This window comes from Nicotiana sylvestris, chromosome 6 (assembly GCF_000393655.2).
Source record: "Nicotiana sylvestris chromosome 6, ASM39365v2, whole genome shotgun sequence".
In the NCBI taxonomy this organism is placed as follows: Eukaryota; Viridiplantae; Streptophyta; class Magnoliopsida; order Solanales; family Solanaceae; genus Nicotiana; species Nicotiana sylvestris.
Window position 1 is genome coordinate 21,203,696 of NC_091062.1, and position 18,212 is coordinate 21,221,907.

Below are 18,212 nucleotides of genomic sequence, written 5' to 3' on the forward strand. Positions count from 1 at the left end.
ACCTATTTCCTTTTTGGTCCGTTCCAAAAAAATGACTCCTTTCTAAATTTGGTAACAATTTAGCTTAAGCGTACAATTCTACCCCTAATGAGAAGCTTTTATAACCACACAACTAATCTGAGCCCCTTTTTGACTTGTTTAGGACCACAAATTCTAAAAGTCTTCATTTTTTCTTAAACTCCATGCCCAGTCAAACAGGTTCACATAAATTGAAACGGAGCGAGTATATACTCGACGGAATTCGTCGTTCAAGAGATTTTCATTCAGGCAATAACCGACAAAACTTGAATTAAGTTCGTGCAGAGATTCTGATCTGTCATACTTTTCTTTACCATGCGATGAGCCTACCATGTGGAGAAGTACTTGGATACAATACAGCGCCAGGTTTGACTTAGGAAAGAGTAATACAATACAACCATAAAAGGTGATCTATTCTGAAGATAACATAGTAATATACAAAGTATGCCCCTTGAACCTCAAAACTGAAGCATATACCAGAAAAGGATTTAAATGCGATTAGATATGAACTTTAACAGCCCAAAGTTGAAGAGGAAGGGCGAAAAGACAGACCTAAAATAAACGAAAACATGTTAGAGCTCTTCTGGGTTTGCATCTAAACAGTTCCAAAAAACTGCTCCAAAGATGTTGAACTGAAGACATTCATGGCTGCTCTTTCTGGCTTGGTAGGTGAAATGTGTAGCTCATATTTGATAAATCTCTGCAATCAGTTTGTATTAACACATTAAATATATAAATAAAATAAAACGAACTAGGATCTGCAAAGCCCCACTGCCATTTAAATGACTATATAACATTTGACATTCCAATTCTGTTTTCATCTCACTACCCTAATGGAATGTCCTGTGTAGAAAACAGTGGTCTGAAAATCCAATATCTTATAGGTCTAAACTTGAGTTATAAACAGGCAAGAGACAAGTAACTGTATGTGTTCGTAAAAGACATCCACATTGACAGATTGGAAATTACAAGGCTGAACTTGCACCTTTTCTAAAACGCGAAGAAGAAAGAACATAAAATTGATAAGCAATTTGCTTTGAATCATTATTATTAATATAAGTGTATAACAGACGGTGAAGTTGTTTCCTTGGGAAAAGAGATCTACCTAATGCATGATAGATAAATGGATGGATTCAGTGTTTGATGATACTTCTTACTTTTTCAACTCATGAATTAGTACATTTTCTGACAACTATGCCTCAATCCCAAACAAGTTGGATCCACTACATAAATCCTCACTTCTCCATTTAAGCTCGACTCATGTCATCATCATACCAAATAAAATTAAGAGCGAAAAATAAGTTATATTGAAAAACAAGTAAATATTAGTACGTTTCTGATATATAACAAAAAAAACTAAGATAATGGAACGCTCATGTTATCAGTCAAAAGGAAACAAGGAGTACCGCCAATTGAAAAATGATTTCCGGATTTGTATCTATATGCCAATCAGGTTCCAGTTGTCGGACAAATGATGTTCTCCCATTCTCAGTGCTACAAAAGAGAACCTGCATAACAATCAACTTAGTAATCTATAATGCATACTACAAGAAGAAAGAGGATCTTTAGAAAAATAATAGAGGTTAAAAAGGAAGCTGAGACATCAATTCAACTGTTGCATCTTATATCAAACATTCAAACTTTGACAGCTGGGATACTAAATCAATTTTGTACAACTCAATTAACCAGTCATTACGTTACTCCGCCTGCCATTCATTCAACCACAATTTCCCCCCCCCCCCTTGTGATGAACATATTCATATCATGACCTGACGCTTTCCCCTCTTCTCAGCATTTCCCACGCTCTTTTTTTTTTTGGATAACCATGGCGTCCGAGTTAGATGGCGCGCACCTCAACTAATTTTAACTTGCTACCTCACACCAGTACATGGATAACTCTGCCCATCAAGGCTTGGACAAATAGGAAGAAGTGATCTCCACTGGATATGAACTTGATACCTGCTTCATTAACGGATTAACGACTAAGCTACACCCTTAGGTGCAACACTGCGCATGCTCTGCATCATTCAGCACACTTACTCTTACCATCTTCTACAATACTGATTGAGCTTTAGGAGCGTTGGAGAAGATAACAACAATCTATTAATATAGAAAAGGAGAGGCAAATTCATAATATTGTGCCAAGTGTCAAACCGAAAAATCGACACGTGTCAAGATTTAAGACAAAATTCCAATAAGCTTGGAGATTCAAAAAAATTATAATTTATAAAATTAAAAAGTTATTTTGAAGCTTTTAAAGCATTAATATGTTTCAGTTATTTCCCTTAAGAGTCCCACGTTTGTGCATATCCATGAGTCCCACGTTTTTTGGACTCCCATGCTTCTTCATCCACGATCATCTATTCAAATTTTTGGACTCCCACGTTTCTTTTATCCGGATGAAAAATACCCCACCATCCTCTTCACAAACGTGGGCATCAAAACCTAACTCCATAACTTAGAAACTGTCTCCTAAACTAATAATGTCTCAAACGCCTCCGCCAAACCTTACAACTCAATTTTTCAGATCACTACGTTTGAAGAAGCAGTTTTCTTTCTCTCAACTTCCAAAATTCTAACATAACCCTAATCAAAAATAGAATCCACCAAAAATCAGTCTCTCGATTTCCAAAATTCTAATCAAAATCCACCAAAAGCTTACAAAAATAGCGATGCAAATCATTTTTGAAGAGTTTCAAAATTTGGTCTTGAATCAAACTTTGATTGCATCTCCTCTATACATGAATTTATATCAAAAGAAAATAATCATGGAAGGTATCTAATTTTTCCGTTTGCCATTTTTTATTACATAGAAAAATCAATTCTAAAATCTGGGTCTATCAAATTTTTATATATTTGTTAACATGTTAACCACGTTTTTAAAGTAATCAGGATCAATTACTATTCTTATTCCATATTTTTTTTATTTGGTTTCGATTTTGATGACAAAATTTGATTTATGAGATTGTCATGAATTTTTCTGTTAGTAGCAATGAGTACTTTGTTTAAGATTGTTGTTTTTACGTTGGTATATATGTTTGAAATCTTTCTGCTTAACAACCTAAATACTGGTGCGTTACAATGCGTCAAACAAATTAAAAGGGTATAGAAGAATGGTTCGCTTTTATAGACCCTTTTTGATGTTGGGTTTTCAGTTTCAGAAGTTGCGATGAATCCATTCGTTTGTAATGTCATTCAAGTGGCATGGTTATATACAAGTTTTTAAGAGAGAAGACTCGAATTTGAAAGATGCAAACAATTATTGCTTCACTATAAACCACTCTACTATTGTTGCTTTTGCTATCGGTAAAAAATACACCCCCAATTTTTACCTTTTTCTTAATTTAGGTTTTTTCTCCTGCACTTGATGTTATGACTTTTTGATTTGTTTTTGCGTTTGTTATATAGAAGAAATTATTTGATTTGAAAAATTTATCTATGTTATCCATTATTCTTGATTTGTGTTGACTAATAGCAATAAAGTTTGCATCTTTTTATTATTTTGTGGTCCATTTTAAAAAAATTTATCAAACTTTTTATGTAATTTTTTTCTCTATTGGCAATAAATTGAAGGTGTTTTTCAGTCTTCACTTTAGATTGATTTCGGAGACATTGAATGTGGTCGGAGCAATATTCGAACATTTTCATTATTTTCATTATATGTCTACAGTAAATGGGGAGGCCCTTGAAGCTTTCTATTTGTATAATGTTATCAAACATATAATGTGAATGGAAAGGGAACATGTGTGTAAACCTCTAGAAGACATTTATGGCAGTTAGCTATGCTCAGTTTGGGATTTTGTTTGGAACTCTCATGGTAGTTTTCACATTTGTACCTTTTCTGTGTAGCTTTCTATCTGTTAGCTCTTTTATGGAATTTGTTTGGGATTTTGTTTCGCATATGTTCAGTTTTAGAGTTGTAAAGGTCGTCAATATTTTGCAAGTTAATGTTCATGGACCCATTGTTGGTAAGAGAGCTTTAATGATTAAGCTAGAATAAGAAAACAAGTTCGTATGTGGAAGACATCATAAGCAAGATGAAGCATGAGGAGCACAATTCTTATCAGCTATGGGTCATTGGGTTTCCTTTTGGAATGTGGGTGAACAGTCTTCAAGAGTTCTAAGGTTTTGGAATTTCAAAACCAATAAACTTTGAAATTTGGGTGAACAGGTTTGTGTTGTTCCCACATATTTTACTTCTTTTTTATGAAGTAACTTGCAACGTATATTGGTATAATCATGTAACGATCTTTTTGAGCATTCAACAGGGTATGGTTTCATTGAAAGATGAAATAGAGCAAGTAGAAGAGCAAGTTGCTAATCTATTTTATATCTCAACAATATGCAGAAAGTTGCGATTAGCAAGATGGATATGTAATCAACAAAATATTTGTTGTTGAATTGGAGGTTTACACACATGTTCACCTTAAACTTGGTAAATTCATGGCTCATAGTGATATACTATCTGTTCTTCCTTCATTATAACCTATTTTGACATCTGCTCTAAGTCCATGGTAATAAATATCCATCATGTATGGTTAAACTTACAGAGGTCGGCAATCTTTATGCAACTTTAAAAAATTGGTCAAATTTTCCTTTTTTAATTAATTGATTAACTTCCTTTCCAGATTTTGCATTTCTCGATAATGCCAATCCATTCACTGGTCTGAGCCATTTACCTAGCTAATGTGATGCTTTCCTTCTGAAAGTCAGGAATGGTGATTTAGTTGCTCCATACTTGAGATTTAGCAAACGATGAGTTATTTTTCCTCTTATATAATAATACATAATATGAGGCAATATTTCACCTGTTGAAACCGTTGCAGGTATGTTTGATAGGATATTGTGCTGAAGGATCTTTGTTCTAAGTATATAAGTACGCTGGAAATGTGGAATTCTTCTAAGATTCATTGCACGCTTTTGCTGCATATTTTGCTCCTAAAATGCAGAGAGACTTGCGAAGGCAGGTCCTGGTTGGTTGGTCCGAAAAGTCAGAATCATCGGTAGAAGATGATGTAGCTTGGATTGAAGGGGCTACCTTAATTGCTTAGTTAATCTAACATAGGGAGCCATTTCTGCTAGAAGTTGAATTAATTTGGTGTTAATTACTATTTGATGGTGGTGCATATAGAAGGATGGTTATGTTTTTTTAGATTTGGGTTTGTTTAGTTAATTGAACAGAAAGTGGTGGTTAGTCTCTTGGAGATCAAGGAGTATCCAAAATCATTTTTTGAATTAGGGGATTAGAGGTCCTAACTAGAGTTCCTATCCCTTTCATTTTGAAATACAACTCTCTTTTCATGAAACTATTTTATTTGTGTTATTATTTCTTCCTTTTATGTTTTGCGTTAAGACTCGTTTTGCTTATACTTACAGAAAGTCTGGAAGGCTTCGACACTATAATTTTTGCTGTGGTGCAGAAAGAGTTCAAACATATATAGTTAGAACTTGAGTAGGTTTCATATTCGGTCAGCTTCTTTTTATATGATATGCTTCAGTTTAGTTGGATGTTCAGTTTTAACGAAATTAACTGAAGTTTAAAGAATCCTATTACTATTTTGGCTTTTTGGAAATCGGTAAATATGGCTTCTATTTGTTTATGAAATTTTGTATTAAAAGTATAGTGTTATCAAACATATATGAAATTAAAGGCTTTTGACATAATGTAAGATTATTAATTTTTGTTAATGTCAATATCATAGATATGACAAGAACTTTTTTTGTTTCCATATAAAACGAGTAATTAAGATCGTGATATGATATTAAGTGTCAATTAAAATTTTCAATATAAATTTCTATTGAAGTATACATAATTTTAAATATATCAACGCGATACGACAACTTTTTTTTTTATTATATCAAACAAATAAGTTTCTAACTTTTTTACTATAAATTTTCTTTGATATCGGCCGCGCATCGCGCAGGTACGAATACTAGTAAGCTCTAGAGAGAAACATACCTTAATCCTTAAAAAAGATATTACAAAAATTTCCCTTTTCTTTTATTTTGTGTAATAAACTACATTATATACATACAGACAAGTTTGTCCTTTGTAGTTAATTTTAGAATTTTTTTTCTTCCACGTGTGCAACAAAGTACCTTATTTTATTTTAAAGAAACTATCAGTCTATGCATGCATTTACTCTTTTATGCACCCAGCAAATTTAAGATACACCACTAACAAAGAATGATGAAAAGAACAAAATGAAAAAATATGATACAATATATATCTATAGAGAAATCTATTTCAGTACTCCCTTTCAATTTCTTTCTTTTTCACTTTGCAATCTTCCATGTTTTTATTTGCATTTTTATGTTTATACATTAAGTGTGTAAAGCCTAAATGAAAAAGTTGCAAATAGGATGGTAAAATTATATTCATGATCCAATACAATATGAGAATGTAGTTTTGCCATACAGAAGAACAAAATTAAAATATATGGGTTAAACTTAAACTTGTCCACCGATAAATTCAATTATAACTTTGTTACACAATTTAAAGAATGGGGATTAACGTAGTACTTCTACCAAAAGGAGACAAAATATATCTTTTTCTCCAGAGCAGAGGAAATGTCAATACCCCAGGTTATGAGAATAAAGAGCACACATCCAAAATCTATAGGCAAAACAATTGGAAGAATAGATCATCTTGATTTTTCCAGGAAGAGGATACCAGTTTGCAGACGAAGGAAAAGTGTTTATGGAGGCACGGTTTAGATTAAAAGTTGAAGACAACACCCATTGTAAAACAATCACACTAACAAGAACTCCATGAAGGTATTATAAATGGATTTCGACTTCCTATGGAGTTGAACAATGATTAGTTGTTACCTTGTCTTTGACCATGCTTAACACTCCAGCATCTTCTAAAGCCACCAGGACGTTTTTCTGCAAATATTCGATCATTTCATGAATATGTATAGAAAGAAGTTCGTTGATATACACATGCAGATTACTCATAGACAATGAATGGATCAACACAGCGCCCACCATCAAGATGCACTGTACCCATGATAAGTGGGTGCTAAGAAATGAATCGCGCACCAAATATGAGAACTTCAAGAATACAAGAACTAGTAGACAAAACCAGGCATTACGAAGTGAAAGTCCAAAGGAAACTCAAACATGGTCATTGTATCTAAAGCTTGGCTCTTGCTCAGGAGTTTAGTTTGACTTCCACCAAAGAAAGCTTTAAATTATGCAGATTAGTAAGTAAAAATATAGTACTAAACAAGTAAATGATGAATTTTGGTTAATGTGTGATGATTATTGAATGTGACATCAGTTTTCCGAGAAAAACAAAAGAAGAGAGTAGTGAATTGCTCAGGGAATGACATTCCACTTGACTGAACTATTAAGTAAAAGGTATACTACCAAAGTTGAGCTTATCCGTGATTCTTAGAAATTAAGCAAGCGTAATCGGTGCCTAAAGCAACATATTGGCAACTCGATTTTTAGAGTCACCTAGACTTGGCATCAAAGAGACTAATTTGTCTTTTTAGATTTTAAATTTAGCAATCAGTTCAAAGAGTGAGTTTTATTTAGTATACAAAGCAATCAACGATGTCAGCCTTTCCCTTTTCATTTTGAAAGAGGCATCAAATGGCATTCTGCCACCCACTATTCTTTCTGAATCAGGCAATAAATATATTAAATAATTAAAGGGACTGGATCAGTAGCAATTACTAATCGACATACAGATGTAATATAACAGAGTGAGCAGCGCACTAACTTCACTTTCATCATCAAGTACTCTCTCCATAAGATAAAGGTCACCAAATTTGGTGATTTCAAGTAACACTTCCAGCACGGAGGATCGGATAGTTGCTTGTTTCTGCAAAGGACAAAGTATAAACCTTGTCAACTGCATGTTGGCAACTGATGCACTATCAACAAATGAAATAATAATAATAACCTGTAGTTCCTCTGGGCTAGTTTCCTCCAGGATTACTCCAAGCAACCGACATGTTACCTGTACAGTGAAACAATATCCAGATTTTCTAAGTTATTTGTGCTGCTGTGATACAAAGATAAAAAGAAGGTATAAATGGACTTTAACGATGCCAAGAAGAATCGGGAAAGCTTGACCAGATACGATTTGGTCGAGTAGCAGATGCTTTTTTAAATTGAGGTAGAGACCACCATCATGCTCTCAAATATTTCTCGTTGTGGTTATCAATAAATTACTTGCATTATTTTAACTAGGTTCTAATAAGACTACCAATTAAAGGATAAGATTGGTAAAACACGCCATTATGCACATTGCGCGTGCTAGGGTAGGCTTCAACACAAACTTAGTTAAGAACAAAATACAACAAAAGCAAAGAGTCCATATAATATGACGTCGTTATTGTTGTTAAATTTAAATTAAGCGTGGGCGATGTTGTCCACTTAACATTCCCGTCTTATCCATAATGATATGACTTGTTGGGACCCACTTGATATAAAAGTTTATGTTTTTACAAGGAGAGAAAAACTGAAAAGATAGGTGGAACTCTCACGAGTCACGACCACTCATTTAAAAGAATAATTTTGGTACTTTGCAAATACTGTATTTGCCTTACATGTCAAAAGTCTTATTTAATTTCTTAAACTTCGGGCCCAACAAAACACCTTCACATAAAATGAGACGAAGTATAAAGCTATGCCTCCAACTAATTATAGAAGGCGTCCAATCTGTTGAACCTTCCAAACTATACTTCAAGGCACAAAAATTTGATAGAACGAAGCCCTTTATTCAATAACTAATTTAACCTATTTGCACACAAATCAAAAACTATCTCGAGAATTTAAGCAACCATTTGAATAACATTTGGAAATAGTTTGCGAAAACTTTAGATGCGTTTGACTGGTTCTTTTTGTGTTTTGTGAGAGGAGAAGAGTTTCTTGAAAACATTCTGTAAAAACACACTTAAATTACCACTTCAAAGAAACAGTATTGCAAAAGACTTTTTGCAAACAGAACCTGAATATATTTGAAAAAAACAACAATTTGATCTTTACTTCTAATTTTTTCGGCATGTTCTGGAAAAAAAAAATCATGGCACCTAAGAGAATGGAAAATTTCAAATTTAGACAAACAAATTCCACCCATGATCTCAAAATATTCTTAGATTAATATTATGTATGTTAGACATCAAATATTTACTTGGCATCCATGAGCCTTGGGGATGGTGGAAGAAAAAAATGTTAAATAAATAGCAACAAAAGAACATTATACCTTCCTCCCCTCACTCAGTCTCTGCCTAACTATTTGCCCGAGTGTTGGCTGCAAAGCAATTAGTAGAAGGTCACTTATCCACCAATTATATTTGGATAATCCAAATTAAGGGGGTAGGGGCCGAAGGATAATCTCTTTCTACCTTTACTGGCTGAAAGAACTCATCAATAACATTTTGTGTACTTGAATCCTCTGAAGAAGGGCTAACTCCTGAAGTTTCTACATTTGCACTTAAATGACTGTTTACACCAGAACTACCAGGTGTAACAGCTTGTCGTTTAGGACGCCTCCTCTGTGGTCCACTAGGCGATCTCAATATTCTCCATGTAAAAACTATTGCAAATGCAAGACCTGCTATAGCTCCTACAGATCTCGAATCCTGCATTTACATCAAATAGCTGTTACCATCTAAGAGAAGGTAGTACAACATCTAAAACATCTTTCTTTGGAATGCCATAAAAAAAAGCGATTATTGCACTACTTCTTGTATAAGAGAAAGATTATATCTGCAAACAATTAGATAAATGGCAGTTTATTGGTTGTGGATTGCACAAATTGCTGATTCAACGTATGTTGCCTTCCTCAACTTTGTAAGTGGTGGAAAAGATTCAGGCATCACACTTTAGAAGCCCTGAAACTCTAAATTGTGCAGTCATCTAATTTTACACTCTGCTACTGCTCAGGCAGTGTGGTAGTTGTATTAAAATTATGGAATATATTGGGCTAATGCCAAAGTCAATGATTTTCAGAAAATTCGACCCAAACTGATAAAAAAAGGTATCATTATGTTGTCAAAGTTAAATGCGTAGAAAAAAATTAATATTTGATGGAACTTTAACTACTAAGAGGAATTAAACAGCGGATGCTAGTAAAGAAATAATGAGGAAAGAAAAGATTTATATAGGTAACACAAGAAAAATAAGTACAAAAGGAAACTACAATTATATGGATAAATGAACTAAACAACAACAACAACTACTACGCCTCAATCTCAAACAAGTTAGAGTCAGCTATATGAATCCTCATTAACCATGTTCCCAAGTTAAATCTATCTCAAGCCAACATTACAGAAAATAAAAATAAAGCTGAAACTATAATTTCTCTTTATTGCATACTGATATAATATTCTCTAATAGGGGAAAAAGATTCCTAGAATGCATATGAGGTAAAGTAGACGTATTATCATGATTAAAATATATTTCTAACTACTAGATACCACCTATAGAGCTATTCGTCCTCCAATGAGCCCTATCTTTCACCAAGTCTGCATTGATTCCAAGAGAATTTAGGTTTTTTATCACTTCTTTCCATGTGAGTTTAAGCTTTATCTCGTCCCCTTTTAACACCTTCACTAACCATGATTTCGCATCTAACGACCAGAGCATTTAGATGTTGACACTAGACATGACCAAGCTATCTCAAGCGACCTTCTCTTATTTTATACTTAATATGTGCTATTTTGCACCTTCTAGCGAATGTTGTGATTTTTAACCTTAGACTAATCTATACGAGCGCATGTCCACCTTAGCATCCGTATCTCAGCGATACTCATCTTGTGGATGTGTTGGACTTTAGCAGCCCAACATTCACCAGATATAACATTGCTGGAGTTATAACTATTCTATAAAGCTTACCTTTCATTTTGGTAGGCATTTTCCTATCACAACACCCCAATAGGACTTCTCCATTTCAACCATCCAATTTTGCTTCTATGTTTAATAGCTTCATCTATCATTTCAAGTTTTGAATTACGCGCCTAGATATCTGAATTATTACACATTTAGGCATCATAATCCCATCTAATCTCACATGAACTTCATTCTTTTTATGCTGACTAATTTGCGGTGCATATAATTCAATCTTCTTTTTTCATAAAACCCTTACTCTCTAAAGTGTTTCTCTATAATTCAAGCTTTTGGTTAGATCACCCATAACTAGTATAAAAGAGTATGGGCTCACTCTGATCGTTGGCTGATATCTTCTTTCATTTCGTAACCCAGGCATCTTTTTATGCTTTTTTGTTAATAATATTCCACTTTCTTCAAAAAAACTGTATGGACTTAATGGCGATCCCTAGTGTAAATCCACGATTATGGGAAACTTTTTATCTCATACTACTGCTCTTACGCTAGTAAGAATTCCTCCATACATGTCTTTTATGGTATTTATCTATTTAACATGAATTCCTTTCTTCTCCAACACCCATCAAAAGATCCTTCCTGATATTGCATCCGCTTTCTCCAGCTCAATAAACACCATGTGTAGATCTTTCTTCCTTCACGATAAAATTCTATCAATCTTCTTAGCAAGCAGATTCTCGGTCAATCTTGTAATTTTCCTAAGTTTACACTCTATCACTCTTTCACGAAGTTTTATCGTATGACTCATAAGTTCAATCATCAATGCCGCAATAGTTTCTACAATTTTGAATATTTCCTTTGTTCTCCCCTCTATAATTCCAAGTGAACAACAAGTTCTTGACGTAGTTAATTCTTTTGTTTTATGTTTCTACTGATATCTAACCTAAATGGGTCTTTTAGGTCCAATTCCACCAACTTTTGTCCAGACAATTAGCATACTCATTAGTCCCTCTATGCCAGCACTAAATCATCACCTAAACAAGGTGAATCTGGGGTCTACTTTCAGGGTTTAAGTATGCCTCATTCGAGCCTTTCATAACACTGATTATTACTGAATTATTCAGTAAAACTATCCGACTTCTCCAATTTAACACAGTAAAACTATCTGAATCCTCACAAATAAGTTATATGCTCTAACAGTGCATAGGTATCATAGGCGTAATTTAATTAACCTGATTGTGTAAATACTTTTTTCACCGGTAGTGCATAGAACTTAAAATCTTAAACATAAGACAAAAATATAAATCGATTCCTTAATTAAACAAAAAAGAAGGCAAAAATAAACTCGAAAGAGATAGAATATAACCAGGTTTTGGAAGAGATTAGAAACTTTGAGGGTGAGAAAAGACCCAAATCGTTTCATGAGCTGGAAGAAATCGTCCTTGGAATTATCGGCCATAACTTCCTGAAGACTTCAAAATTGATATAGAATTCAAAGATTCGACGTGGTAGTGAGTTGGTTTTGCGGAGAAGATGAACGACTGATCAAGCTCTAGGGTTCATTTTCATTGCTCTCCACTGTTCCAGAATCTTCTAGATTGATAGAAAGTAGAAATGGATCTTGCAGAGGAAGCTTCTATGGAAGAAAGAAAAAACAGAGAAATGTTTTAAAGGGGTTTGTTTTTATGGATAGTTATATGTTTCGAGTTACAAGTTAAACTCCATTATGAAACACAACGTCTACTCAACAATCTCTTTTTTTTTTTTTTTTTGGCTTAAACTAGTAGTCGTACTCGCCCAATGCTGATTAATATTAAAAAATATTAATTAAATAAAATTATAATCGGGCGTATTTAAACATATTAAATCGTATTGCTTTTATAAATTTTAATGGTATTTGTCCGTACAATATACTCAATAATAAAATCTCTATTAAATTAAAAGGATTTGTACAGTCATTGAATAGATTTTTTGTTCTATATTTTCTTTGTTATATTATCCAAGGTTTAGTATTTTTACATTGTCAATAGAAACTATTATTAGCATATTATGTTGTTTAATATTTTTGTCTGCTCACTTTATTTTTGTAATATAAGAAAAGATATATATATTTTATTAATCTTGAAATATTTTTTATTTTAAATCTTATTCTGTTGTTCTCAATTATCTAAGGTTTAATAAATGAAATCTCTATTAAATTAGAGGGACTTATATAGCCATCGAATAACTTTTTTATTCTATACTTTTCTTTATTATATTATCCAATATTTATAATTGTATTGTTAATAGAAATTTTTATTAGCATATTACTTTGTTTAATATTTTTGTCTACTATTTTCCTTTTGTAATATAATAGAAGATATATATTTTATTACTCTTGAAATATTATTTTATTTTATTTTATTGATACCATTTGCACCAGGATCTAATTGGCTGGCGGTAATCCGCACGGCCATCCAGATCTAGCTGCTTTAGTACATTTAAAGGTTGGCGGAAGACCGCACGACTAGTAAATTCGAAATATACTAGGATTTTATTATAGTTTTAATAACTGTATGGAAGGATCTATCCTTTTACCCAAGCAAGGGGCCTGTCTAGGTCCAATACATACTCTTATTAAGCCCATGTGTCTAGCAGTTCTAACTGTGAAAGTGATAGCCCTTTTGACAACTTCAGCGGGCTTTAATGTCACAGCTGGCTAGACGTAGCCACTAAGGCAAAACCAATAAGAGTAGTACCAGAGTCGACTGTACCACAATCTTGGAACCAAGCCAAGAAACTATATTAAAATTCCTTTATATTTTGAAAGAGTCTGGATTCTCCATGGTTAATATGCAAGAGAAACTAGTTCTTCAACATAGATATGAAAACGCTTAGCCGGACATAGTCACGACTCAGAATTTTCATTAATCGAACCAATCTGCTCAGAAATTTCTTTTCCCTTTTCATTTGAAGATTCGGAAATTCCTTTAGCCGAAAAATCAGTTATATTTGTTATTCAACATGTTGAAAATTAGTTATTCAACATTCGTTCTTTTATTTGTACCCAGTTCGGTTTACCCGGAACCTCTACTCAAAGTAGGAAGAAGAAGAAAAACAGATATCATAGGTATCCTAACCCGGATAGCCCGTATAAGAAAAAGAGGTCTAGATATAAGTCTAAGGAAGAGCGTGATACTAGAAAAGCGCATCGGAAATCTACTCGATTTACGAAGAATAGATCAAAGAGAGATCTCGCTGATATTAAGTGTTATAAGTGTGGAAAGTTTGGTCATATTTCTCCAAATTGCAAGCTTCAAAAGCTAAAAACCTTAGAACTCGATGATGAGTTACGCGATAAGGTTTATAGCTTGTTATACACTTCAGGATCAGAATCTGACTATTACTTTGAGACTGAATCTGAGGATGAAGTTGATTTAATTGATTTATCTGATAGTGATAAAAATGTTGATACTTCTTGCGTAACTTGCAAAGGTGATATTTGTACTTGTGATGATGACGAATTTTATAAATTGCAATCATAATTTCATGATTTGAATATGAAAACTATTACATCTGATAATGTAATAGAACTTTTAAAAGAAGTTACCGATGAAAAACTTTGTGAAAAAATTATTAATTTAGCTGCAAGTTCTAGTTCTAGTAGTTCAAAACCTTTTGAAAAATATAAGAACGAATTTGAACATTTTGCGCCTTATTCTTTGTCTGAAATTAATAAACGACTTCATAAGTCCAGTACACCTAACAGAGATGCTTCTTTTGATGATTTGAAAATCAAAATTGAGAATTTGAAAAGAGATATTAAGTCTCTTAAACAAAATCAAATGATTTGTGATCACCGGATTACTCAAATTGAGAAAAATAATTCTCTAACTGATTTTCCAACTGATTTTTTGGCTAAAGGAATTTCCGAATCTTCAAATGAAAAAGGAAAAGAAATTTCTGATCAGATTGATTCGATTAATGAAAATTCTGATATGTTTTTAGGAATGATGCAGGTTTTTACGACTCATAAGTGGTACATTAAATGTACTATCTTGATTGATAATACTTTCTCTCTAACTGATGTAGCAATGATTGATAGTGCAACAAATGTAAGTTGTATTCAAGAGGGTCTTGTTCCTACTAAATATTTTCAAAAGACCACTTGTCACACCTCTTTTTTCCGCCCCCGCAAGGGGTGAAGGGAGTTTTTCCAATTAAAGGACAATCGAAACGGGATTTGTTTATTTATTTCAGAGTCGCCACTTGGGAGATTTAGGATGTCCCAAGTCACCGGTTTAATCCCGAATCGAGGAAAAGAATGACTCTGTTTAACAGTCCGCGAACCAGAAATCCGGATAAGGAATTCTGTTAACCTGAGAGAAGGTGTTAGGCATTTCCGAGTTCTATGGTTCTAGCACAGTCGCTCAACTGTCATATTCGGCTTGTTTATCTGATTTTTATACAATTATGAGCTCATGTGCAAGTTTTAACTCTTTACCGCTTTTATTATTGTATTTTTAAAAGAATGTGAACATCATTTAAAAAAAATATCTTTGGATTGCATCACATGAAATGCACCCGCAATCCGGAACACATTTTTATTCAATGTTTTGGGATTTGGATTGGGTCGCATGAAATGCACACCCGAGTTTAAGAAGGTAAGATTATTAAAATGCGCGCCTAAAGCGATTAGCGTATTATTATTCTGGGTAGGGCCGTGGAATTTTACTAAACGGCTCGTCCCGAAGTCTAAGTACTTTTACCAACACGTATGGAGGGCCCCGCAGCTTGTGCACTTTGTTTGTCGAGGCTCGTCTCATTCATTATTCTTTTAAAGAATTTGCAACGTCGTGAAAATGCATCTTAAACCACGTCACCATCAATGTACCCGTGGTTAGAGACATATTTCAACGTCGTTGAGATTTGGATTTGAGTCACATAAATGTGCACTCAAGTTTAGGGAGGTAACATTATTAAATACGCGCCTAAAGAGACTAACGCTTGGTTAATTTGGGAAAAAGGCCGTGAAGTTCGCTAAGCGGCCGATCCCGAGTTCTAAGTAATTAACACATACATTTTGTGAGGGCCCCGCAATCTGTGCATTTTATTTGGCGAGGCTCGTCTCATTTTTATTTAAAAGGATAAACCTACAGAGACTACATTTTTTCTATTAAGTTCGTCTCTAAAATAAAAGAAAATCTCCCAATTAATTACATGATAAAAAAAAGACGTAACTTATTAGTTATTAGTTTACGGCTAATGCAAATGGAAAATTGCAATCGAGTGTGTACAAAGAGAGATTGCTTCCGTTCTATATTCTATTATTTAATCACACTAGAACATGAGATTAACACATAATAATATCAAACACAAATTAACTATTCTTTGATTAATTTAAACTAACATTATTAGATGAAGGAGTTATTATACATATGCAACCCCGTTACTCATTAATCAGTCAACTACATTTTTATACAAAAAAAGGAAAATTTTATTCAAGCACAAATCTAAACGGGAGGAATTCAACAGGATAGCCTGGTCAATATTTCATTTCGCCTCAAGCCAAGAGTGTACAACTGTGTACCTGGAAATGACAATACAAGAAGAAGAGAAGGAGGAGTCAGCAACAGTAATAACACAGCAACGCAATAGCAACCCAACAACAGCAATTCGAACCAGATTCAAGGCTCAGAAAAATTTGAAGAAAACCAAACAAACTCGAGAGAACAGCCCCAAAAGTTTGTGAAAAGACTAAACAACAACAACCAATATTACCACAAACAGACGAAACAAGCGTGTATTAAACCCGAAACTAAACTCGTTTCTCACTTTGTTTTTGTTTTCTCTTTTTCAACTCTCCGACACTCTTGAGATTTTCAGAATGTCTTCCTCTTCCAAAAATCCTCTCTCAAAAACCTCTCCTAAAAATGTCCTCCCCTAAAATGTCCTCCCTTTCTATGTCAAAATGACTCTTATTTATAGCAAGACTCTTGTCTTGAACCACTAACCCGAAATATTTTCCTAATTGCATGCCTTGCCCCCACTACTTAATGTTTTTCTTATTTAATTCCCTTGTCCCCCATGCCTACATGTTTTGTTCCCCACTATATTAAACAACTACATTATTCCCCACTAACTTATGTCTTGTCCCCCACTATATTAAACAATTATATCAACCCCCCACTACCTCATGTCTTGTCCCCCACCATGTACTATTTTAATATTATTAATGCCTAGTGGACGGAGCACTCAGATTAAATAATTGTTCAAATTTTCAATTCCAAAAATACCCCTCCGACCTTACTGAAATTACCATTTTACCCCAGAAAGTACTGCAATTTACCAATCTACCCCCATCAGCTATAACCAATTCACCTAATCAATTCCAACCAAAATACAACAAATATAATCAATTCCTAAACAAACTCAATCAACAAATCCCATGAACACAGATTGAATCATACAACATCAGATTAATGGGAATAAGTTAACCATATTGGGAACCAATCCTGGTTAACTTAGACAAAAAAAGAATGAGCAAGGAGACAATAATATTAACAACAAAAGTGAACTGAAACTACATGAATCACAATTAACCGAATCGAAATGCAAACTGAAATCTTATGATGAACAACAAAGAGCAGGAAACCAAACAATACACAAAATGAAATTATCCGAACCAACTCAATATTAGCAAAGATATTATATATTCTACAACTAATAATCACGAATGACAAACCAATCGAACTCAAAGTCGACTAAACAGAATTCAAAGAATTTTTTTACAACCAAGATTCAACTAAGAACGATTCAAACTCCTTAACCCATAATATTTAAACAGATTTTAGCGGCTCTTATCTTACTCACATATAGATCATAAAATGAGAAAGGGAGATGAGGTGGACCTTAAAAACCTTTAACAATCCGGACCTCGACTACGTATGAACTGTTTCGACGACCCCGACCAAAGCTCGAACAAACGAGATGGTGGGGTCTCGTTTTGGACTGAAGGCGACGAAAAAAGGTGAAGCAGTAGTGATGAGAATTGGTTTTGAATCAGATGCTTGACGAGGCAGCAACAACGCAGCAGAAGCAGATGTTGGACGAAACTGAAGGCAACAACAACGCAACAGGTGAGGTTTGTTGGCGGAGCTGCTGGTCGTTTAAACGGAGAAGATGAAGCAAACCCCACGTGCATGGCTGGAGCTCGAAGATGGCAGTGGTCGTTCGTGGCGGGGCTGTGCGACGAAGAAGACGAAGAAGCAACAGCAGAAGAAACAACAGCGGTGGAGCTTGGTGTTGAAGGACTGTGGTCGTTTGGTTTCGATGAGAATGGGGTCAGCTGGTCTGCTGAAGACGAAGCAAAAGAAGCAGTAGGTGAAGCTGGGGTGTTGGTCATCGCCACTGGT

The 18,212-nt window shown here is 34.1% G+C and overlaps 1 protein-coding gene across 1 annotated transcript; it reads right to left on the minus strand.

Moving 5' to 3' along the window:
- Positions 1–363: 363 nt before the first annotated feature.
- On the minus strand, positions 364–12,517 carry LOC104245738 (peroxisome biogenesis protein 22-like). The gene is made up of 8 exons (XM_009801427.2): positions 12,185–12,517; positions 9,381–9,617; positions 9,239–9,286; positions 7,934–7,990; positions 7,751–7,852; positions 6,850–6,906; positions 1,425–1,526; positions 364–718 (listed from the first exon to the last, which is right to left on the minus strand). Exons 1-8 carry the CDS (start codon positions 12,275–12,277, stop codon positions 614–616), a joined length of 801 nt encoding a protein of 266 aa, XP_009799729.1. The 5' UTR covers positions 12,278–12,517; the 3' UTR covers positions 364–613.
- Between the last annotated feature and the right edge of the window lie 5,695 nt (positions 12,518–18,212).

What these genes read in the sequence shown, in the direction of transcription:
- LOC104245738 (XM_009801427.2), bottom strand. Translation starts at nt 12,277, where the DNA reads ATGGCCGATAATTCCAAGGACGATTTCTTCCAGCTCATGAAACGATTT. An exon ending in GACTGAGTGAGGGGAGGAAG is followed by an intron (nt 7,991 to 9,238) that starts GTATAATGTTCT and finishes TTCACTGTACAG; the next exon opens with GTAACATGTCGGTTGCTTGG. An exon ending in AAATCATTTTTCAATTGGCG is followed by an intron (nt 719 to 1,424) that starts GTACTCCTTGTT and finishes AACTGATTGCAG; the next exon opens with AGATTTATCAAATATGAGCT.